Here is a 23958-nt window from a genome sequence, read left to right as displayed (position 1 = left end):
AAATAAAAAAAATTCAATACGTTCTCATTTCAAGAAAATTCATTACAAAAATAAAATTATTTTTAGTAAATTGTACAATTTTTTTTATTTATTTTTGAAAATATTCGTAAAAAATTTATTTAATTTTTTTATAAATCGAAAATTTGTTATTTTTTTATTTTTATTTTATTTATTATAGTAAAAATAAAAATGCATTTCTAAATGCCTTTGCTTGTTTGTTCATATGCTTGCTTATATTATGTATGTATACCATAGCGTCACTTTATCTATGCATGTGGTAGTATTTTGTTAGTCCATGATACTAAACAACGAACCAAACAACGATGTGAGTACGATGTTCATATTGAGTGGAACATTACAAAAATAATAATTTTAATTAAAAAATAAAATAAATAAATAAATTTAAAAAATTAAATTAAAAAAATAAAATTTAAATTAAATTAAAATATTAAAATTAAATTAAAAAAATTTAAATTAAATTAAAAAATTTAAATTAAATTAAAAAATTAAAATTAAATTAAAAAATTTAAATTAAATTAAAAAATTAAAATTAAATTAAAAAATTTAAATTAAATTAAAAAATTTAAATTAAATTAAAAAATTAAAAATAAATTAAAAAATTAAAATTAAATTAAAAAATTGAAATTAAATTAAAAAATTAAAATGTAAATGTAAATTAAAAAATTAAAATTGAAATTAAATTAAAAAATTTAAATTTAAATTAAATTAAAAAATTTAAATTAAATTAAAAAATTAAAATTTAAATTAAATTAAAAAATTTAAATTAAATTAAAAAATTAAATTTCCAATTTAATAACGTAATAATTTTTTCTAAACAAATTTAAATTTATTTTCCAAAAAATCCAAAATAATATTTTCATTTTTGTGTTAAAATATAAAATTTTATTCAACATTTCTTTCCATTTATTTCATTTTATTTTTCAAAACAAAAAAAAAAAAAAAAAAATCATAAAATCGCTTCTCATTTTCTAAAATTTTTCCAAAAATTTTCATTAAAAGTCCGTATAAATTTCATTTTTATTTAATATTTTTGATTTTAATATTTTCTAATTTTATTAAAATATTCCTATTAAATTCATTTTTCAGGCGGTAGACGATTTCTTACAATAAAATTACTATGTGTGTGCGTGCGTGTGTGTTTTTGTGTTTGGTGGTTATTTTTTGTGAGTCATACAAGCCAGCTGTACTACTGATCAACAGGAATAACTGTATTCTTCTTCTTCTTTCTTCTTCGTTTTAAATTGCCCCTTGCAAAAACAACATAACACAAGCATGCTTCTTCTTCTTCTTCAAAATACCTCGAACTATAACGGCAAACAACAACAAATTTTAAGCAAACTCAAATGTGACTACAATAAATGTATTTCGTCTCATAAAAGACAAATGTAATGCTGTAAGGAGAAAAATTTATATTTTTTGGATTTTTTTTTATTTTATTTTTAATAAATGTAACTAATGAAATAATATTGTTTGAAATGATTTTTTCTCTTTTTAAATATTTTTTGTCGCCCTGAAAAGGACGGATTGGTTGATTTTGTATGGATTTTTTGTGTTTTATACGATGGTCTGTATTCACTCCATAATACCTTTCGCATCAGCTGTGTGGGAAAATATACAAAACTAGCGGTAACACGTCAAATCTGTTGGATCATTTAAAACGTAGCCATCCTTCTTATAATCAGCTTCCGAAACCAACGAAAACAATTGATAATTTTTTCAACAATTCAGTCACCTACGATACTGAATCGGCACGTAAAAAAGAACTTGATAAGGCTTTAATGATTTTGATCGCCACTGATGTACAGCCATTCAGTGTAGTAGAGGATACAGGATTCCGTGATTTTGTCCGATGCTTAGATCCGCGCTACGTTTTGCCTTCAAGAAACACCCTAAAAAACGTTCTGATGATAAATATGTACAACGAAACAAAGAGTAAGTTGCAAACTATTCTTAACGGGTTACAACACTGCGCTATTACAACAGACCTATGGACATCGCGCGCAAATGAGAGCTACCTCACCGTAACGTGCCACTTTGTTACAAAAGATTTTGTTCTCCGTACAGCTGTTTTGTCTACAAAAAAAATGTTATGTTCCACTAATCACAACGCAGAAAATATATCAATATCTATGCGCGCCGTGTTAGAAGAGTGGGGTCTAATGGAGAAAGTGGTGGCAGTTGTCAGCGATAATGCTAGCAGTATGTTGAAAGCGTGCGAATTGCTTCAAAAACGAAATCTGCCATGCTTTGCACACACTATTAACCTTGTGGTGCAAGATTGCTTAGCGCAAGATTATGTTAAAACTACTTTAGGGAAATGTAAGAAAATTGTGAGCTATTTTAAGAGCAGCACAATTTCCTACGAAAAGTTTAAAGCGGACCAAGGAAGAGATATGCCCCACAGCCTAAAACAGGAGGTACCGACCCGCTGGAACAGTGCTCTCAGAATGGTGGAGAGCATTCTTTTAACAAATAATTCTATTTCAAATGTACTGCTAATGACACCAAAGGCACCGCTACCTTTAACGGCAGACGATATAGAATTTTTGCAGGACCTTAAACAATTGCTTATGCCATTTGATGCCGCTACAGTCCAAACATCGTCAAGTGCAGCTGTTACTATTTCCCTAGTAGTTCCTCTAACATGTGGTCTTTTTAAATCTCTTGATGAGTTAAAAAGTACTATGAAAACTTCAGAAGGCCATCAAGCTTGTATATTTCTGCTTGAAAGAATAAAGAAAAGGCTATTTCCTTACGAGGAGCGTACAGTTACAAGACTCGGAACATTATTAGACCCTCGGTTCAAGAAGGAAGGTTTTCTTTTCCCAAGCAATGCAGATGGAGGAACACAATTTTTACAAAACGTGTTGAGTGGTATGAACAAAAACAACACCATGGAACAAGATAATTTAGAACCATCATGTTCTAAAAATATTCATCAAAGTTCGCAGCCACCGCTTTTAAAATTCGTAGGAAATAAAATTGCCTCTAAAGTAAGATCACATCAAGTAGACGCCATCATTTCTCTTAGGCAATATTTTGAAAATGAAAATGCAGCATTAGAAATAGATCCATTACAGTACTGGAAGGTAAATAATATAATACAAAACTATTTATTAACAAATTTACGAAGTGTTATGTTTATTTTCAGAATTGTTCTGGCCAAATGTCACTCACAAAGTCATGTGCCTTACGCTATTTATGCGTACCAGCAACTTCGACAGAGGCTGAGCGAATGTTTAGCAAAACCGGAGCCATAATTTCGGAAAGAAGATCGAGCTTAAAGCCAAAAAATGTTGATATGCTGCTCTTTGTTAACAAAAATTGTTGGGTCAGTAAAGAATTATAAGAAGTAAGGTTTTTAAACAAATAATACCTTTTTCAAGGTAATTTTCATTATAATTTTAAATTTAAATTAATTTGATTAAATATTTTTATAAAATAAGATCTGAATGTATCTGTAATAATGAATTTCAAATATTTTTTGTTTTTATGTTTAGTTGTTTTGTTGAAGCGTTATTATCTGTTTTTATTTTAATTTTTAATATAAATATAATTTTTAATTAATTTTTACTACATGCAAATACATTTTTTTGTAAAAGTTGATCTCAAAGTGCCTTATAAAAATGAATTCCAAATATTTTTGTTTTTATGTTGTTGTTTTGTTTAAGCGTTATTGTCTGTTATTTTTGACTATAAATATAGTTTATAATTAATATTTACTATATGTACATATTTTAATAATAACTGTACTAATGAATTCCAAATATTTTTTGTTTTTATGTCAATTTGTTTTGCTTAAGCGTTTCTTAATAAAAGAATATTAATCATTAGATCATTTAATATAATTGAGTCCGTTATTAAAAATACATGTAAGTACATATCGGTGTTGTTTATTGATATTGACTTGAATGGTTATTACATTTGTGATGAGTTTTGTTAGTAGTTATTTTTATTTTTAATAAAAATCGCAAAAGTTTAACAAAAACCATAATACAAAAATAATTATAACACACAAATTAATAACATAGAACAATGAAAAAAAGTTGCGCGCATTATTGAAAAATTAATATTGGCATTCCCACATTATTCGATACTATCGATAGTTTTCCAACAAACTATCGAAAATATCGAATGATGCGACTATCGATAGTTTGCCAGCTCTACAACTGATGCGAATCCTTCATTTTTTCTTCACCTCTTTCAGTTTTTCTTCTTTTGTTTACTGTCCGAGCAGCAATAACAACAAATCAGCTGCTATGGCAGAACAAACGCACAAAGCAGAAGTCACAGTCAAAACAAACGAACGTACAAAACGTGGCGAATGGTTAAACAAAACTAAACGAAATGAGCGAGAGCGAAATTATTCGGAAAATAGCAAAGCAAGATATTGTAGTTGTTTTTACTGGGGGAGAACACACACACGTACATATCGCAGATTCATGTGTGCGTTTGTGCAATGTTTTGTTTTGGGCCGGCATTTGGAGAGACGACGTCTGGGTTTTTTTTTTTTTTGTTGATGTTTTGTCATGATACAATTATAAAAGGTAACAGCAAATCCCAGCTGATTTGATTCCAACGTTATACTAGTGTCAATATGAATTTGACAAATTATGTTTTTAAAAATCACCCAACAGGAAAATTGGGAACGCATACAATTTAAAATTGTTCTTCATTAAATGTGCTCCTGTATTCAATTTACTCAATCTGCCTGCTGGGAAAGTTTGAGGAAGCAAATCTTTCTTCAAGGAATAACTCGCTATTCCCAGCATTTTCATATGTGTCACAAATATATATGGCAATGGCTCAATTATAGGAAAGATGTGGAATAGATAGAAATATAAATTTGATAGATTTTCATTCATGTTTTTCAATTTTTATTTTGAGGATTCGAAAATATTTCATTTTCAAAATAAAAATAATTTGATGATAATTTGTTTATTTGTTTACATTTTTCTGTCAAATGAGTTGACACTAGTAGAACTTACAACAACAAATTTCCATGTGGTTGTTGTATCGTTTTTTGTACAACAACACTTGCTTTTACCTTCTATTATTATACCATGATGTTTTGTTTTCCCTCATAAGAAATACCAGAAGCTTGACCAGGGCTGCCATATTTGCCGATTTATCGGCATTTTGACGATTTTTCACTCTAAAAATGGAAAATGCCGATTTTCCGATTTTTGCCTCAGAATTGCCGATATTTCAACAATCGACAAAAATTGTCTAACTTTTTAATCTAATACGGCGTTACCAGACAAACATATAAAATTTGCAGCTTTAAATCACTATAAATATCGGCGACTCGCCGCAGCCGTTTTCAATGGCTTAGATATGTGCATTTTTTGTCAGCATTGTACTCTGTCTAGTTTACATTTTACATCGAATAAGGCAAAATTAAAAATAAACGAATAAAAAGTGCGCACACGAAAGAAAGATCTCACTAGCGTACATAATAATTACTATATTTAAAAAAATCTACATTTTTTGTAGAAAAATGAATCTTTTATGTTATACAGAATTGAATTTTTTTAATGTAATAAACAATATTGATTTGTTATAAACCAAAAAATATGAATTTATTTATAAATTATATGCTGCCGATTTTTTGCCGATTTTTAAAAATACAAATGCCGATTATGCCGATTTTTTTCTGAAAAATTGACGATTTTTCATGAAATTTAACTGGCAGCACTGAGCTTGACTGTTGAATTGTCGGATTACAACAGAGAGTGAGAGATTGAGATGAGTGAGAGCCACGTTATTTTCTTCTCTTAGTTTTTAAACCTCATGTCGCAAAACCATCCATCAGATACACATGTGTGGATTTTAAGAATTATTTTTTGGGGTTTCTGTTAAACAAAAAGTGTGAATTTTTTAAAGAATATTTTTAGGAGGACCTCAATCAGCGCGATTTTTTCAATTTATATTTTTAGGAGAACCTTAAGAAGCGGGGATTTTTAAAGAATATTTTTAGGAGGAACTTAGGAACATAAGCGTGGATTTTTTAAGGAGGACTTTAGGAACATAAGCGTCGATTTTTAAAAAATATCTTTAGGACGATCTTAGAAACATTAGCGTGGAATTTTTAAAGAATATTTTTAGGGGGACCTTAGGAACACAGGCGTGGATTTTTTAAATCCTATTTTTAGGAGGACCTTAGAAACATAAGCGTGAATTTTATAAATAATATTTTTACTAGGACCTTAGGAACATAAGCGTGGATTTTTTAAAGAATGTTTTTAGGTGGACCTTAGAAACAAAAGCGTGGATTTTTTTAAGGGAACCCCCCCCCATTCTCGATTTTATTTTTTTAAGATTTTCAATGGGCTGGTAAATCAATACCAATGCTTGTTAAGGTTTGTAACTATGCACATATATAATTGAAGATTTAAAAGAGAAGAAAAATAATTTACAAAAAAAATTTGTTATTGTATTGTTGTTGTTTTTTTGTAATTAAAGAAAAGTCCTTATTTTTGATGGCGGCCATGATAACTCCTAACTGGAACATCGGAATCCGATAATTCCGACGGTGATAGAAAGAGTACATGTCTGGCTCTCGTATGAACTAGGATTATTGACTTCGCTCTAAAATTAACCAAATGGTGGACCTTTGAAAAAATATTTTTGGAAAATCGCCGATTTTTTACCAAAAACCAAATTAAAAAATAAGGAAGATCTTCACCGATTGGCTTTATCCTAGTTCATACGAGAGCTATACACTCCCAGAGAAACGTTGCAAAATTTGGAACCGATTGGATTATTAGTTTTTGAGTTATCGTGCCCGCCATTCGCAAAAAAATGTTTAGAGAAAAACGCGTTTAAAGTTTGAGAAGCCCTTCAGACGTCACTTGATGCGGACACAATAAATCGGATATATCTTCAAGAGTTCTTGAGATTTTCATTTGAAATTTTGTAGAGACATTCTTTAATCAGTGTAGATTCGAATTATATCCACAAAAATTTTGACCCCGAGAATGGGGGGGGTCCCCTTAAAGAATATTTTTAGGAGGACCTTAAGAACAATAAGCGTGGATTTTTTTAAAGAATATTTTTAGGAGGACCTTAAGAACAATAAGCGTGGATTTTTGAAAGAATATTTTTAGGAGGACCTTAGGAACACAAGCTTGGATTTTTAAAGAATATTTTTAGGAGGACCTTAGGAACATAGGCCTGAATTTTTTAAAGAATATTATTAAGAGGACCTTAGGAACATAGGCCTGGATTTTTTAAAGAATTTTTTTTAGGGGGCCTTACAATAAGGAGTAGATTTTTTAAAGAATATTTTTAGGGGGCCTTAGGAACATAGGCGGGGACTTTTTAAATAATATTTTAAAGCGTGGATATTTTTAAAGAATATTTTTAGGAGGACCTTGAGAACACTAAGCGTGGATTTTTTAAAAATATTTTTAGGAGCACCTTGGGAACATAAGCGTGGATTTTTTAGAGAATATTTTTAGGAGCACCTTGGGAACATAAGCGTGGATTTTTTAGAGAATATTTTTAGGAGGTATTAATTTCAGTGTCCCCATATTTTTGTTCAACACTGTTTTGACAGATAATTTTCAGCCTTTTTTCTACTACCACCATAATAATAGTTATGATCATTATAATATAGTGATAATAAACATATAATTTTAATCTTTATTTTTTTTTTTAAATTGTAAACAATGTCAGTCGAGCCTACCAGCAGCTTCACTGTTAAAATATTAGATGGCATAATTAGATTTCGCTGTTGCCAGTTGTCGATTAGTCGAAGTTGGAGAAACGTAGCTAAATTTTAATTCGAAAAGCGAAAAAAATGGAAGAAAACTATGTGATATTTGATTGTGATATCGGTAACGATGATGCCTGGGCCTTGATAATGTTAATCAAGGCAGAGAAGTTGTTGAAGGATTTGGCTCTCAAGGGGAAGAGAGTTAATGGTGCAGTGAAGCCTTTTAAGATACTTGGTGTGACTTGTGTGCGGGGTAATACTGATGTGGATAATGGTGTGGAGAATGCGTTGAGGGTTTTGGATGCAGTCGATCGTTTGGATGTAAGTTGATGGGATTTAATTTGGTGCCTTACTAATCTTTAATCTTATTTCAGATACCTGTCTATAGAGGTTGCGATCATTCTATAATACCGCCCAACTTCGAACATAAGCATTTTCATGGTCTAGATGGTTTTGGAGATGTTGCAAATTTACCGTATGTGACAAAGGTCCAGGCTCGAACTGAACATGCTGTGAACATGATGTACTCCAGTGTTTGTAAGGTAAATATTCCCGACACGAAATATTCTTTAAAAATTCCGCTAATTTTTTGCTCCATAAATAATATTGAGGATGTCCCTCAAGACCTATTCTCTAGGGTCTAAGGTCCTTAAAAAAATATTTAAAAAAAATCCACGTCTTAGAAAGAAAAAAATATTCCATAATCGCTTAGTACGACGCTTCCGAAAAATCTATGTTTTTTAATGAAATTTTTTCAGCATCCAAATCAAATCGATTTCATATTGGTTGGGCCCCTAACCAATTTTGCTGTTTGCATTAATATGTACGGAAAAGAGTTTTTGGACAAGGTGCGGAATAGATATTCCGGGTGGAAATTACAGAGGTAACACTTTAAAAAATACTCAAATATAAATTCAAAAGACTAAAATTTACTACTTTATTTTCAAGGCAAGGGAAATGTAACGAAAAGTGCTGAATTCAATTTTCGCCTGGATCCAGAGGCTGCCCACATTGTCTTTGAAAGTGTCAACAAACCAATGATGGTGGTGCCGTGGGAAACCTGTATCGATGGTGAAATGAATTATGATGCTGTAAGAAAATCGGATATTTTATCTAGAATTAAAAAATAACCGATTCCCTTTCTCCTTAGGATTGGCGTTTTGAAGTGCTATCCAAGGTTGATTCAAAAGTCATGCATTTAATGAACACTGTGGAGAATTCCTTCCTACGCCCCCTGGATTATGCGAAATGGATTATTTGTGATGCTGTCTTGGTTGCTGCCTTCCTATTTCCGGAATTCATAATCAGTAGGAGTCGTCTATATCATGCAACGGTGGAATTGGTGGGACAACATACATGTGGCCAAATGGTCCTCGACCACAAGCGAAAGGATGAAGGCAATGCAAATGTGATTATGTCGGTACATACAGATAATTATAGAGAAATTGTGGCCTGGACTGGAGGTCTATTAGGAGATGAGGTGATCGAAAAATTATTATGTGATTAAAGATGAAAAATATTCCTAAAAATATTGTTTAAAAAATTCACGTACATTAAGATCCTCTTAAAAATATTCTTTAAAAATCGAAGCTTACTGATGGTTCTCCCAAAAATATTTTTTAAAAAAATCCACCCTTATGATCCTAAGGTCCTCCAAAAAATATACTTTAAAAATACAGGCTTCTGTTCCTAAGGTCCTCCTAAAAATGTCCTTTAAATAATCCACGCCTAAGGTCCTCCTAAAAATATTCATTAAACATCCCCACTTTTGAGGACCTCCTAAAAATATTCTATAAATAATCCATATTCTTTAAAAATATCCACGCTTATGTTCCTAAGGTCCTACTAAAAATATTATTTAAAAATATCCACGCTTATGTTTCTAAGGTCCTACTAAAAATATTTTTAAAAATATCCACGCTTATGTTCCTAAGGTCCTACTAAAAATATTATTTAAAAATATCCACGCTTATGCTCCTAAGGTCCTACTAAAAATATTATTTAAAAATATCCACGCTTATGTTCCTGAGGTCCTCCTAAAAATATTCTTTAAAAAATCCACGCTTATGTTCCTGAGGTCCTCCTAAAAATATTCTTTAAAGAATCCACGCTTATGTTCCTGAGGTCCTCCTAAAAATATTCTTTAAAAAATCCACGCTTATCGAGGGAGGAACTCCTAAAAATATTCTTTAAAAAATCCACGCTTATCGAGGGAGGAACTCCTAAAAATATTCTTTAAAAAATCCACGCTTATCGAGGGAGGAACTCCTAAAAATATTCTTTAAAAAATCCACGCTTATCGAGGGAGAAACTCCTAAAAATATTCTTTAAAAAATCCACGCTTATCGAGGGAGGAACTCCTAAAAATATTCTTTAAAAAATCCACGCTTATCGAGGGAGGAACTCCTAAAAATATTCTTTAAAAAATCCACGCTTATCGAGGGAGGAACTCCTAAAAATATTCTTTAAAAAATCCACGCTTATCGAGGGAGGAACTCCTAAAAATATTCTTTAAAAAATCCACGCTTATCGAGGGAGGAACTCCTAAAAATATTCTTTAAAAAATCCACGCTTATCGAGGGAGAAACTCCTAAAAATATTCTTTAAAAAATCCACGCTTATCGAGGGAGGAACTCCTAAAAATATTCTTTAAAAAATCCACGCTTATCGAGGGAGGAACTCCTAAAAATATTCTTTAAAAAATCCACGCTTATCGAGGGAGGAACTCCTAAAAATATTCTTTAAAAAATCCACGCTTATCGAGGGAGGAACTCCTAAAAATATTCTTTAAAAAATCCACGCTTATCGAGGGAGGAACTCCTAAAAATATTCTTTAAAAAATCCACGCTTATCGAGGGAGGAACTCCTAAAAATATTCTTTAAAAAATCCACGCTTATGTTCCTGAGGTCCTCCTAAAAATATTCTTTAAAAAATCCACGCTTATCGAGGGAGGAACTCCTAAAAATATTCTTTAAAAAATCCACGCTTATGTTCCTGAGGTCCTCCTAAAAATATTCTTTAAAAAATCCACGCTTATCGAGGGAGGAACTCCTAAAAATATTCTTTAAAAAATCCACGCTTATGTTCCTGAGGTCCTCCTAAAAATATTCTTTAAAAAATCCACGCTTATCGAGGGAGGAACTCCTAAAAATATTCTTTAAAAAATCCACGCTTATCGAGGGAGGAACTCCTAAAAATATTCTTTAAAAAATCCACGCTTATCGAGGGAGGAACTCCTAAAAATATTCTTTAAAAAATCCACGCTTATCGAGGGAGGAACTCCTAAAAATATTCTTTAAAAAATCCACGCTTATGTTCCTGAGGTCCTCCTAAAAATATTCTTTAAAAAATCCACGCTTATCGAGGGAGGAACTCCTAAAAATATTCTTTAAAAAATCCACGCTTATCGAGGGAGGAACTCCTAAAAATATTCTTTAAAAAATCCACGCTTATCGAGGGAGGAACTCCTAAAAATATTCTTTAAAAAATCCACGCTTATGTTCCTGAGGTCCTCCTAAAAATATTCTTTAAAAAATCCACGCTTATGTTCCTGAGGTCCTCCTAAAAATATTCTTTAAAAAATCCACGCTTATGTTCCTAAGGTCCTCCTAAAAATATTCTTTAAAAAATTCACGCTTATGTTCCTAAGGTCCTACTAAAAATATTATTTAAAAATATCCACGCTTATGTTCCTAAGGTCCTACTAAAAATATTATTTAAAAATATCCACGCTTATGTTCCTAAGGTCCTCCTAAAAATATTCTTTAAAAAATCCACGCTTATGTTCCTAAGGTCCTCCTAAAAATATTCTTTAAAAAATCCACGTTTATGTTCCTGAGGTCCTCCTAAAAATATTCTTTAAAAAATCCACTCTTATGTTCCTAATGTCCTCATAAAAATATACTTTAAAAAAATCCACGCTTATGTACCTAAGGTTATCCTAAAAATATTCTTTAAAAAAATCCACGCTTATGTTCCTGAGGTCCTCCTAAAAATATTCTTTAAAAAAATCCACGCTTATGTTCCTGAGGTCCTCCTAAAAATATTCTTTAAAAAATCCACGCTTATCGAGGGAGGAACTCCTAAAAATATTCTTTAAAAAATCCACGCTTATCGAGGGAGGAACTCCTAAAAATATTCTTTAAAGAATCCACGCTTATGTTCCTGAGGTCCTCCTAAAAATATTCTTTAAAAAATCCACGCTTATGTTCCTGAGGTCCTCCTAAAAATATTCTTTAAAAAATCCACGCTTATGTTCCTAAGGTCCTCCTAAAAATATTCTTTAAAAAATCCACGCTTATGTTCCTAAGGTCCTCCTAAAATTATTCTTTAAAAATCCACGCTTATTATGCTAAGGTTCTGCTAAAATTATTCTTTAAAAATCCACGCTTATTATGCTAAGGTCCTCCTAAAAATATTCTTTAAGAGATCCACGCTTTTTGAGGACCTCCTAAAAGTATTCTTTAAATAATCCACAGTTACTGGCGTCCTCCTATATTCTTTAGGGTTAATAGCCACAGAGCGACCAAAAGAGATTTTCTTTTGCCTCTCTTCGAAATAGCCAAAAACAAAAAAGGGCATAAATGGAAATAATCTGAAACCACTCAGGCAGCTACCATAAACTCGCACATACCCAATGTCGGACCGACCGGCAAACCATAAAGAGTTAGTATCGTCTAGTCAGTGTCGGGGTATAGATAGTTCGGTTTGGTTGAGTTTACCAACCACTTTAAATAATTTCCAACTTTTAAGGTATTATTTTTCAGAATTTACATATTGTGTGTGTGTGTTTTGGTTTTGTTTTTAAATTCAGATAAGTGTAAATAATAATAATAAATAAATAAAAAAAAAACTTGTTTTGAATTGATAACAAGTGATGGTGCTAGACGTGCCAGATATCTTCTAATACTAAAGTGCCTGATAAAAAATTTATCAATACAAAAAAAGTGAAATGAAAAAATAAAATTGCGAAAAATAAATTGAGACCATAATGGAAGGGAATGTGCGAAGGAATGGATATTCGGTGAGAGAAATAATGTATCTTCTCGGCCTATATCTGTTGTTGTTGTTATTGTGGTGAAGTTTGATATGTGACATTTGTCAAAGTAAAGGGCCATACGCACTTTGGAGTGATGGGAAAATAACAGAAATTTGTTTAAAGGACTTCTAGCTGATTTTTAAAGAATATGTTTTGAGCCTCCATCCGAACGAATATTTTTAAAAAAGCCTCGAATTTTTATAAATGTATTTTAATCCACAATTCTGTTTCTTTTTTCAGAAACCTAAGTCTTGAATTTAAATTCTGAATATGTCCGCAACAACTGGTGGCTATGTTGTCTATGATTGTGACATTGGCAATGATGATGCCTGGGGCCTCTTGATGCTGATCAAGGGTGAACGACTATTTCACAAGCTCTCCCTAACCGGACAACAATTTGAAGGGATATCCAGTCGTCGCCCCTATAAAATATTGGGTATTACTTGTGTCCAAGGCAATACCACTGTGGATAATTGTGCCAAAAATGCCCTAAGGGTACTCGAAAGTGTTGATCGATTGGATGTAAGTAAATATTTTGAAAAACAATTTTCTGCAGAATGTTAATGTGAATTTTACCCTTCAGATTCCCGTCTACAAAGGCTGTACAAATCCCATATTACCACGCACATGGACACGCGAACGTCTCTTTCATGGTCAGGATGGTTTTGGTGATATACCCGATTTGCCCGAAGTCACTAATGCCAAGGCCCAGAAGGAACATGCCGTCAATATGATGTATTCGTTTGTGTGTCAGGTGAGTGGGGACATGTGGGGATTTTCGTTTTCTAAATTGGAAAATAATTGAATATCGATTTCAGCATCCCAAAATGGTAGACTTCCTGCTGGTGGGACCTCTCACCAATTTCGCCATGTGCAATAATATGTATGGTTCGGATTTCTTGGATAAAGTTGGAAATATTTGGATAATGGGTGGCAATTATAGGGGTAAGATTTGGTATTTGAAAAAAAACACATAAAACCAGTAAGGAGAGTAATAAAGTTGGACTTGGTCGACTATAGGATGTATATGTAGGAGCTATATCGAAATCTGAACCGTGTTTTCCCGAAACTCAGCACTCACCATTCTACACTCAATTCATTACGCTATGCCAATTGTCGTGGAAATCAAATGATATATAGGGACTATGGTGCACCATTTACCTCAAATCCGACGAAAATATATATGGAATCTATATCGAAATCTGAACCGATTTTCACGAAATTTAACACACATCGTTCTAGACTTAATTCAGTACGTTATGCAAAATTTCGTGGAAATCGAATGATATGTAGGAACTTTGGTGCACAATTAACCTAAAATCGGACGAAAATATATATGGGAGCTATATCTAAATCTGAACCGATTTTCCCGAAACACACCACTCATCATTCTAGACTCAATTCATTACGCTATGCCAAATTTCATGAAAATCGAAGAATTTATAGAGACTTTGGTGCACAATTAACCTAAAATCGGACGAGAATATATGTTTGGGAGCTATATCTAAATCTGAACCGATTTTCCCGAAATACACCACTCATCATTCTAGACTCAATTCAGTTCGCTATACCAAATTTCGTGCAAATCGAAGGATATATAGGGACTTTGGTGCACAATTTAGGTAAATTCGGACGAAAATATATATGGGGGCTATATCTAAATCTGAACCAATTTTCACAAAATTTAGCACACATCGTTCTGGACTTAATTCAGTTCGCTATGCCAAATTTCGTGCAAATCGAAGGATATAAAGGGACTTTGGTGCCATATTTACCTAAAATCGGACGAAAATATATATAGGAGTTATATCAAAATCTGAACCGATTTTTCCGAAACTTAACACGCATCACTCTAGACTTTATTCAGTTCGCTATGTCAAATTTCGTGCAAATCGAAAGATATATAGGCACTTTGGTGCACCATTTACCTTAAATCGGACGAAAATATATATGGGAGCTATATCTAAATCGGAACCGATTTTTTTCCAATTTCAATAGGGTTCGTCCTTGGACCAAATAAATGAGCTGTGCCAAATTTCATCCAATTCTAATAAAAAATGCGACCTGTACTTTGTTTAATTTAACAAGGACAGACGGATGGTTGGACGGACAGACATGCATAAATCGACTTAAAAAGTGATTCTATGTATATTCTCAAAAGGAACCATGTGTCTATCTCGTTTCCTTTTGCCTGTTACAAACATATGCACAAAGACATAATATCCTGTACCACAGTGTGGTGAAGGTTATAAAAATCCACGCTTGTCTTAAGTCCTTGAAAATAGATTTAAAAAAAAGCACGCCTGCCTTAAGTCCTTGAAAAAATATTTTTTAAAAATCCACGACTGTCTTGCTTCTTGATTTCAGGCAAAGGCAACATCACAAAAAGTGCCGAATTCAATTTCATGATGGACCCCGAAGCTGCCCACATAGTTTTGGAGTCGGTGGATAAACCCATATCTCTACTGCCATGGGAAACCTGTATTGATGGTGATATGAATTTGGAAATGGTAACCGTATATATCCTTTAAAATTTTCAAATATTAATCTATTTCCTTCCCACACCGCAGGACTGGCGCCTAAACATCCTTGGTAAAGTCGATTCCAAAGCCATACGCCTCATGAACGCTGTGGAAGAGGCAATTTTAGTTTCCAAAGGTTTCGTTCGTTGGATTGTCTGCGATGCTGTGTTGGTGGCCGCCTATTGTTTCCCTCAGCTGGCCATAACACGTAGCCGCCTCTATCATGCTACAGTGGAGCTGAATGGCACCCATACACGTGGTCAAATGGTACTCGATCATTTGAGACGTAATAAGGAGAATACTTGTGTCATCTTGGAGATACATAAGCAACATTATAAGGATATTATTTCATGGGCCGGTGGCCTATATACAGATAATGAAATTATTGAGGTTATGAAGGTGTGAGGCACCATGTAGAGAGTGAGAGAGGCTACTTAATATATTATAAGAAAATATAATAATAAAAGGCAAATATTGAAATGCATTTTTTTTATAAAAAATCTGAAACTTTTTAAAAAAAAATCAGCTGTATAAAATTCAAGCTCTCGTTTTTTTGTTCCCTTCAAAAGTATTCCTTAGATGAATCGATCCTTTTTACATTCCAGTGTATCCAAACCACTGTTCTTCTTGGCCACATTATCTGGGGTTATCTGCAACATTAAATCAATACAAACATGTATCTGCAACATATATCCGCATGAACATGTTGCTAGAGAAAGTTTCTGTATACCAAATAGTATCTACGAGATACTCATTTAACCCTAACAGATACAAACTGTAGATACATTGTGTCATATGCATATGTTTCAGATACAAATGTTTAGATTGAAAATGTTATTGTTGTTGTTACAGCAACAGAATATATGTAGATTGTTATTCATCGACTGGTTCTGCTTCCTCTAACTGTAAATTCAAGAAAGTTGCAACTTGAATGGGTTGCGTCCAAAGCGAATTCGGCGATATATGAGTCGGCTTAGCTGGGCAGTTGAAAAGGTGCAACGTGCCGTCAATTCTTGCCCAATATTAATTGAGGCGGTTGACCATCCTGATCTTATTTGAGCTAAGACCACTCGTGTTTGCCTTGGCAGCTGCTTCTCCTCTGCTGCGATGGATGGGGTGGTCTCCAATTATGGTATTTACGCGATGTTGCTGTACTGCCTGAGCGTCCGTGTGAATACCATTCAGAACTGCTTGATAGACTTCTTGATCTAGGGGTTCACGCTCTAGAGCATGAAGATCTTTCTTGGCGTGCCTGGGTGAGTCCTCCCCATAAGACTATGGCAGGGATATTCCCGACGATAGCACCCAAGCAAGTACTGCATCGATAACATACAATTGTGACGATGGTCCACAGAAGTCATGAGGAGACACCCTGTTGCAGTTATCAGGGCTGTGTTCTGGGAGGTCTGCATATTCTTCCACTGCGAATCACTAACATTCGCGAGCCACACTGGCGTCGCATAGCTTAACACTGGCCGGCCTATTGCTTTATAAGAGGTCAACAAGCTTTGTTTCTTTGTACTGAGGATCTTGTTCCTACTTCTCAGCTTATCTCATAAAGCAGTGGCTTGCGCAGACGACTTGAAAAAGGCTGTCGAACGTTACTCCCAGTATTTTGGGGTAGTTGGTGCTCAGTGGGAGCATTATTTCAGCCGTCCATGTGGTGAAGAGTGTGGCTGTTGATTTGGTGGCGGATATTTTCATATTCCTCAGATGGAAGAAATTTACAAGATCGGCTATGTAGACGTTTAGCCTCCCACATATATCATCAATAATGGGACCCGACGCCATGATCGTACAATCATCCGCATACATTACGAGCTCTATGCCGTCCGGTGGTTGTGGAATATCAGAAAGGTAGAGGTTGAACAGTTCCGGGGATATCACCCCTCCCTCGGGGAACTTCCTGTTTCACTCTAGGGGGTTTAGACTTCCTGTTTCTGAATTCCACATACGACTGGCGTCCACACATATAGTTGATTATCCAACGTTTCAAACACGGTAGGATGGCATCGCTGGATTTTGAGAACTGGGGTGGGAGAAGTATAATCCCTCCAGAGCAACGCACCCCAGTCTCTAATAATATTAATATTGTTGTTGGTATTGTGGCCTACCGCAAAAGCTACCAAAGTTATTTCCAGTGGATGGAAAATTAAGAAGCCGATGCCCTTCCAGCTTTTTATAATGTGCTGGCGGCGTCGCATCGTTGGATTTTGAGAACTGGGATGGGAGAAGTATAATCCCTCCGAAGCAACGCACCCCAGTCTCTAATAATATTAATATTGTAGTTGGTTTTATGGCCAACCGCAAAAGCTACCGCAAAAGCTACCGAAACCGATGCCCTTCCAGCTTTTTGTAATGTGTTGGCGGTGTCGCATCGTTGGATCTTGAGAACTGGGGTGGGAGAAGTTCAATCCCTCCACAGCAATGCACCCCAGTCTCCAATAATATTTAATATTGTAGTTGGTTTTGTGGCCAACTATTTCCAGTGGATGGAATATTCATAAAACCGATGCCCTTCCAGCTTTTTATAATGTGCTGGCGGCGTCGCATCGTTGGATTTTGAGAACTGGGGTGGGAGAAGTTCAATCCCTCCACAGCAATGCACCCCAGTCTCCAATAATATTATAATTGGTTTTGTGGCCTCCACTAGGAAAAAACGGGGCCCAATAATTTCGAATTGAGCGCTTGTATCTGCCAAAAGATATCGCATTTGTTGATAAAGCGATATCAAATAAGGTCCAGATACTAGGAAGTGATTTCGACTGAACGTGCCTGGGTAGGTCGGAAATGTAATTATAAGCGATATCAAATAAGGTCCAGTTACTAGGAAGCGATTTCGACTGAACGTGTCTAGGTAGGTCGGAGATGTAAGCTACCATCCCATCCCAAGATGTAAATTTCATGTGAAGTTCAATTTCAAAGAATTTAGTGCTAGCTACTGTTCCACTGACGGACGGAGAATGTTGTAAATCTGAAATTTAGTATGTAGCATTACTTACGATAGATTTATCTGAAAGACGTTTAAAAAATATAAATGAACATCATAGGAACCTGATGAAATGGCATATAAAAACTTATTGAAAATGGTTGGAACGCGTTCAAGAAACTCTTTAAGGAACACAATACAAAATGTGTGAACTTCAGCAATTTGGGGATAATTGATAGCATTCAAAAAATCAGACTCCATATTACCTGAATCCATCCATTATCAAATATTGAAACTGAAATCTTATATTGCGTTTGAAATTTTGTTTTAATTTATTAAAAGAAAAAATGCATACTGGAAAAAAATAATGCATTTGTAGCAAAACTACATATTGCAGTGCACAATAATAAATTTATTTCAATTTGACATTTTAATCTTTTAAAATAATATAAAGGAAAATATAGTTTACATTATCAAAATTATTAAGGGAAAACGAAAAGGAATCCCAAGTCCTAGAATATTCTTGCAGTTTCAATAACATCATATATAAATACCAAATAGTGATCAATCCATGATTGGTATCCATATGCATTTTCCATTTTGGCATCATACACTCACTAAAATAGTGAGGAGAGCCGTGGAAACTGTAAAATGCAAACGTATTAATATGCTGATAAGAATGTCATTATATTTACATACCTTTTCAAAATTATGATGGGCAAATCAAGATGAAATTTGGATATAAATCCATTCCATGTCGCCACCAAATAGTGACCAATCCATGATTGGTATCCATATGCATTTTCCATATTGGCATCATACACTCACTAAAATAGTGAGGAGAGCCGTGGAAACTGTAAAATACAAACGTATTAAAATGGCAATAAGAATATCATTATACGTACATACATTTTCAAAATTATGTTGGGCAAACAATGTGAAATTTGGATAAAAATCCATTGTGGCACTTCCATGTCGCCACCAAATAGTGACCAATCCATGACTGGTATCCATATGCATTTTCCATTTTGGTATCATACACTCACTAAAATAGTGAGGAGAGCCGTGGAAACTGTAAAATGCAAACGTATTAATATGCTGATAAGAATGTCATTATATTTACATACCTTTTCAAAATTATGATGGGCAAATCAAGATGAAATTTGGAATTGGTATCCATATGCATTTTCTATTTTGGCATCAATATGTTACGATAATGATTTAGCATTAAACAAATAACTATAAAAATGATTGTAATATAAATGTAAAATACATATGTATATATTATGTGTTTGTATGTAAATAAGGATAGTACCTTTAATCATGTCAATGATTACACAAAATTTATTGTCGGAAAAAAATCTTCTACACGACTGTTGCTGAGTTTATCCCTGGCAGAGTTGGTCGTTCCGAAGCGTAGATCCGATTGACCTTGGAACATAGTTTTTAGTTAAACTATTGCAATACTGTTAGAAGAAGAAAACATGTTAAAATAATATTTGATTTAGTAAAGCTGTAGTAAAACTTACCAAACTATACTGCATTGTTCCGTAACACGTAATAAGTGTGTTCTGGCATAGATAACATTATATCTATAAAACGGCATGTACATTATAATTTTGTTCCGGGTAAACTCCTCTATGATGATAAATTCGACATTTATGCAATGTAATGTGAATTTTAGATTTACTATGTGTATTAAATGTAGTACATTGATCTGTAAATAAAGAAAAAAATACATATATATGTATATGAATATATATATATTAATATTGTATTGCCAATTTTTTAACATAGCTGAAGACGAGAATAACCCGTTTATCAATCAGGATTTATTAAATTACATATATGAGAAAAATATAATAGTTTTAGATTTATTGATCATTACAAACTTTTCATGATATTGACCTCCAAAATGTATTTACGTAGATGCTGTTTCTACTTTAATGCAAAAAATGTTTAAAAACCAAGCAAATTGATCTCGAATGGATAACAGAAATCGTTGATTTAGTACGATAACATTGATTTAGTACGATTAGTATAGGTATATACCTACGGAATTTGTGAATTTATGTTGTTAATTGACATTTGATTTTGACATAATCTCCGATCAGATATCAGTAGCAAATATTTAACTGAAAAGGAAATTATACACATAGTTATTGAAATATGTCCAAACAAATTATTGAATCAAGGAACTTACTTAATCAGTCTTTACTCTTTTGTTACTGTTGATAGCTATGTTAAGCTTTCGTTTTTTGGAATTAGATATTCGATTTTGAGTATAATCCAGTGTTAAATGTCTGGAAAGCCACATCGATTTTTTCAAAATTAAGAGCCGCAAGAGGTACTGCAGGTGGTGTTTTCTGTGTTCTCCGCACTTTCCATTTTGAAAGAACCAGGGGAATGTGGTATTGATTTTATTTGTAATAGCCTCGTATATTACCTCTTTCAAATTGGGTATGTATGAAAAATTTTCAAATATATTTTTGTACCAGAAAATAACGAATTGATATACCAGAAATGTTCTGTCATCTGGATTTTATAGATATAAATTGTGATCGTTGAAATTTTTCATTTTTATAAACATTTCCGAAATTTAATTTTCAGCCGCTGCTTTTGGCATGCTGGGCATTCCGCCTTTTTTATAACACTTTTCAATATTGTGTAACCCAGCACATACATATCGTTCTGCCTGCATTTCAACGTCATTAGTTTGAACCGTGTTGAGGTCTTTCAGGAATTGTTCAACAACATTTCTTTGTGCATTTTTATTAATACTTGCAGCTTTGAATGTAGTTGCTTTTTCGCATAATATATGTATATTGAGCATTGTCGTCCTCGCAATTTTTCAATGAGCTACCCCGAGCAGTAGCTAGAAATTTTTGTGAGGAGTATCTCGCAATATAGAGCCTCAACTCACGAACGGATGGGTGGCTGTTGTTTCCCTGGGCACGAAATCTTGAGAACGCGTTCTCCAAAGCATCCTGGCTGAGCTTTCCCGTTAAAACATAATTCACGTCATTACAGCTATCGAACACCTCTTCAGAAAGCAGTACCATACCGCGGATAGTTTGTGCAAGCCCATTGACACATTTCACCATGTTGGTTGTCTCAATTTTTTGGACATATTCCAAAGCATTTTTGAGCCTTTCTATTTTAGCATTGCATCCCTTGTGAATCGGCTTATTATTTGGGTTCGATGTGTGCAAACTTTTCACATTAAGCTCGTCGAATATGTCATTAATTTTTTTAAGGAACTCGCTCGTGGGCTTTGCACTTTCATTGAGTTTGCCATTTGATATGAGGGTGTCAATAGCTGCGGCCACAGTGCGGCTGAAAACTTGAATTGCCCTGGCCACGTTCATTTTGTCCCAACTTGACAAATATACATGTCTTTCGGTTAATTTTGGGCACAATTTGACATTGAAGTTTTTCTTGTCATGCTCATAGACCGCTACTATTGGTTCCTTATTAATGCTGTATCCATCCACTTTGAAACCTTTCGAAAATAAATTGATTCTTAGGGACTTAAAAAGGTGAGGAAAGTCCCAAAGAAATACAATTTTCGCGTCTTTGTAGATGAAGAAATGGTCGCTCTCCGTACAGATCTCTCTGTTCAGTCTCAAATTGGATGAGCCTTGGTCACAAACTATGCCCCTCACTATGAGACCAATATCAGTAGCAGCATCAATGTTTTCGAGCAATAGGCTTTTTAGTTGGTCCGCATGTACGGCATTTGATGAGGCATAAAAGCTCATTATGTACTTCCAGTTGCTGCAGCACCCTTTCACCATGAACACTAAGGCTTTTGAGGCAATAGCTCCATTCCTGCAGCCACCTCCAAAATCTTGGTACCCATCCACAACGTCGTCCGCTTTATTGAACTCCAATTCCTTTCGTACTTCCATTTCGTCGAATGCTATAATTACTTGACGCTCACGTAGTGAACATGTTGAAACAATTCTTCTTAAGTTTTCCATAAGGTGTGGATCAACACCCATCTCTACCCTTTTTATGGGACGCCAATTTAAAAAACTTTCGGGATGTGGAAGGTTAAAATTCAGCTCATTTCTCATAAAATTGTATATCTTCCTGGAAGTTAGGTATAGCGACTGGGCAATATTTTTTTCATTTATATTGTACTGCATTACGGGGTTACATATCATTTTAGAGAAATGAGCTGATGCTTTACCTTCCACATCCTTTAGGTATATTGAATTGCTGTGGATTGATTTAAGGGCCGTGGTCATCTCATTTATGTTTTGTTGGAGCACCTCCTCTGCATTTTCGTGTTTTTTATTATGGATTCGCGAATGGTTTTTTCAACTTCTATCATGTTTTTTAGCCTCTCTATTTCTATTACCAATTTCTTGTTATTTTCCAATAACTCATTGTTCATTGAAATCAAGCTCTTCTCCGATTTATGACAGGTGCAAGTGCATACACCATCTTGTTGAGAATCCATAATTTTATAATTAATTGCATAGCTTTTCCTCTCATAGCATTTACTTGGTTTCAAGGCCTGTAAATAATTTTGCTGAGATGGAAGCAGTTCATTTGCCGATGCCAATTGGGAAATTTTGTTCTGGGAATCCAATAACAAAGTCGGCGACTCCAGTTTCAATGTTATTGGATCGTTTCCTTCTTCGAGAACAGTGCTTACTTGGCAATCATCATTATTGATATTCCCTTCCTCTGGACATATTCTCAAATATTGGCTTAAATTATGATATTGGTCCTGAGTTGGTACTTCTGAAAAATTAAACATTCAAATATGCGGCATTAGTTTATGAATTTAATTTGAACTGCAAAACTGATTATTGAACACACAGATCAATATTTACTTATTTTGAATAAAAGAGACCGTTAATTAATTTTAATAGACGGCTATTTTGTGATAGCAACACTAAATACTAATCAAGGTTTATGCATTTAATAGAAACATATTAAATGCATAAACCTTAATTAGCAAAGACAACGGTATAATATATATTCATATTTCACGTAAATGCAAATCTAGTAATATTGCATGCAATGAACCAAGATGCGAGATTTCCAGAATGACATTAATATCGATTAACATGACGTAAATTTATTTAATTTATTACTTATTTGTTTAAAAACGAACATTTGTAAATGCATTAACATTGCTTACTCAAAAAATGTTTTGATTTATGTCGTCGATATTATCTGGTTGGTTGTTGCCAAAAGTAAATTTCGCACGATACTCATGGTTATCGGTTGGAAACACATATAAATGTTTAAAACACTTGCACATAAAAACACAATTTCTTGGCATTTTTACTAATTTTTTTTTAAATCACTGGAAAACAATTTCGATCTTAACACTTTAACGGATAAACACGAATGAATTTAAGTTGAAAAGTTTGATTTAAGTTAGGGTGTCCGTTGCGTTTCTCATCGCCATCTTCCTTTTCGTGATAATTTCAGTTAGGGATGTCGATAATACAAAATCAAATTTGGCAATATGGGATGTTAAAAAATTAAAAAAGAAAATGCAAAATCTAATTATATTATATTACCACATTGAAGTTACATAATTGTTTATATGTTTATCTTCTAATTCATTCCATTTATTTTCTGATATAAATATAATTAATTTTAGATGTTTATAAATATTTTCATCTCAATGCAAGCTTTTCTGGAAAGTGTATATTTGTATTATCGACAATCTGATCTAAGTTAAGAGAGGTTCTTTTTTTT

The 23958-nt window shown here is 33.5% G+C and overlaps 4 protein-coding genes across 4 annotated transcripts; 3 read left to right on the top strand and 1 right to left on the bottom strand.

Moving 5' to 3' along the window:
• The first annotated feature begins 1621 nt into the window (after positions 1-1621).
• On the top strand, positions 1622-3842 carry LOC133328372 (E3 SUMO-protein ligase ZBED1-like). Its single transcript, XM_061536942.1, has 2 exons — positions 1622-3110; positions 3173-3842. Exons 1-2 carry the CDS (start codon positions 1800-1802, stop codon positions 3368-3370), a joined length of 1509 nt encoding a protein of 502 aa, XP_061392926.1. The 5' UTR covers positions 1622-1799; the 3' UTR covers positions 3371-3842.
• Positions 3843-7825: 3983 nt separating this feature from the next.
• Positions 7826-9248, top strand: LOC133328375 (nucleoside hydrolase-like). Its single transcript, XM_061536945.1, is given in 6 exon segments — positions 7826-8062; positions 8116-8283; positions 8500-8603; positions 8605-8624; positions 8690-8832; positions 8892-9248. Coding segments are annotated over 6 exon segments (1029 nt in total).
• Positions 9249-13050: 3802 nt separating this feature from the next.
• LOC133328374 (pyrimidine-specific ribonucleoside hydrolase RihA-like) lies at positions 13051-15709 on the top strand. The gene is made up of 5 exons (XM_061536944.1): positions 13051-13302; positions 13364-13534; positions 13599-13725; positions 15148-15290; positions 15351-15709. Exons 1-5 carry the CDS (start codon positions 13051-13053, stop codon positions 15705-15707), a joined length of 1050 nt encoding a protein of 349 aa, XP_061392928.1. The 3' UTR covers positions 15708-15709.
• Positions 15710-15877: 168 nt separating this feature from the next.
• LOC133328373 (uncharacterized) lies at positions 15878-22235 on the bottom strand. The gene is made up of 3 exons (XM_061536943.1): positions 21155-22235; positions 18305-18315; positions 15878-15952 (listed from the first exon to the last, which is right to left on the bottom strand). Exons 1-3 carry the CDS (start codon positions 22233-22235, stop codon positions 15878-15880), a joined length of 1167 nt encoding a protein of 388 aa, XP_061392927.1.
• Between the last annotated feature and the right edge of the window lie 1723 nt (positions 22236-23958).

This window comes from Musca vetustissima, unplaced genomic scaffold (genome assembly GCF_032173495.1).
Source record: "Musca vetustissima isolate MV318-11 ecotype Yass unplaced genomic scaffold, APGP_CSIRO_Mvet_v1 utg74045, whole genome shotgun sequence".
Taxonomy (NCBI): domain Eukaryota; kingdom Metazoa; phylum Arthropoda; class Insecta; order Diptera; family Muscidae; genus Musca; species Musca vetustissima.
Note: the sequence above shows the minus strand (reverse complement) of the source record. Positions and strands in the feature narration are given on the sequence as shown.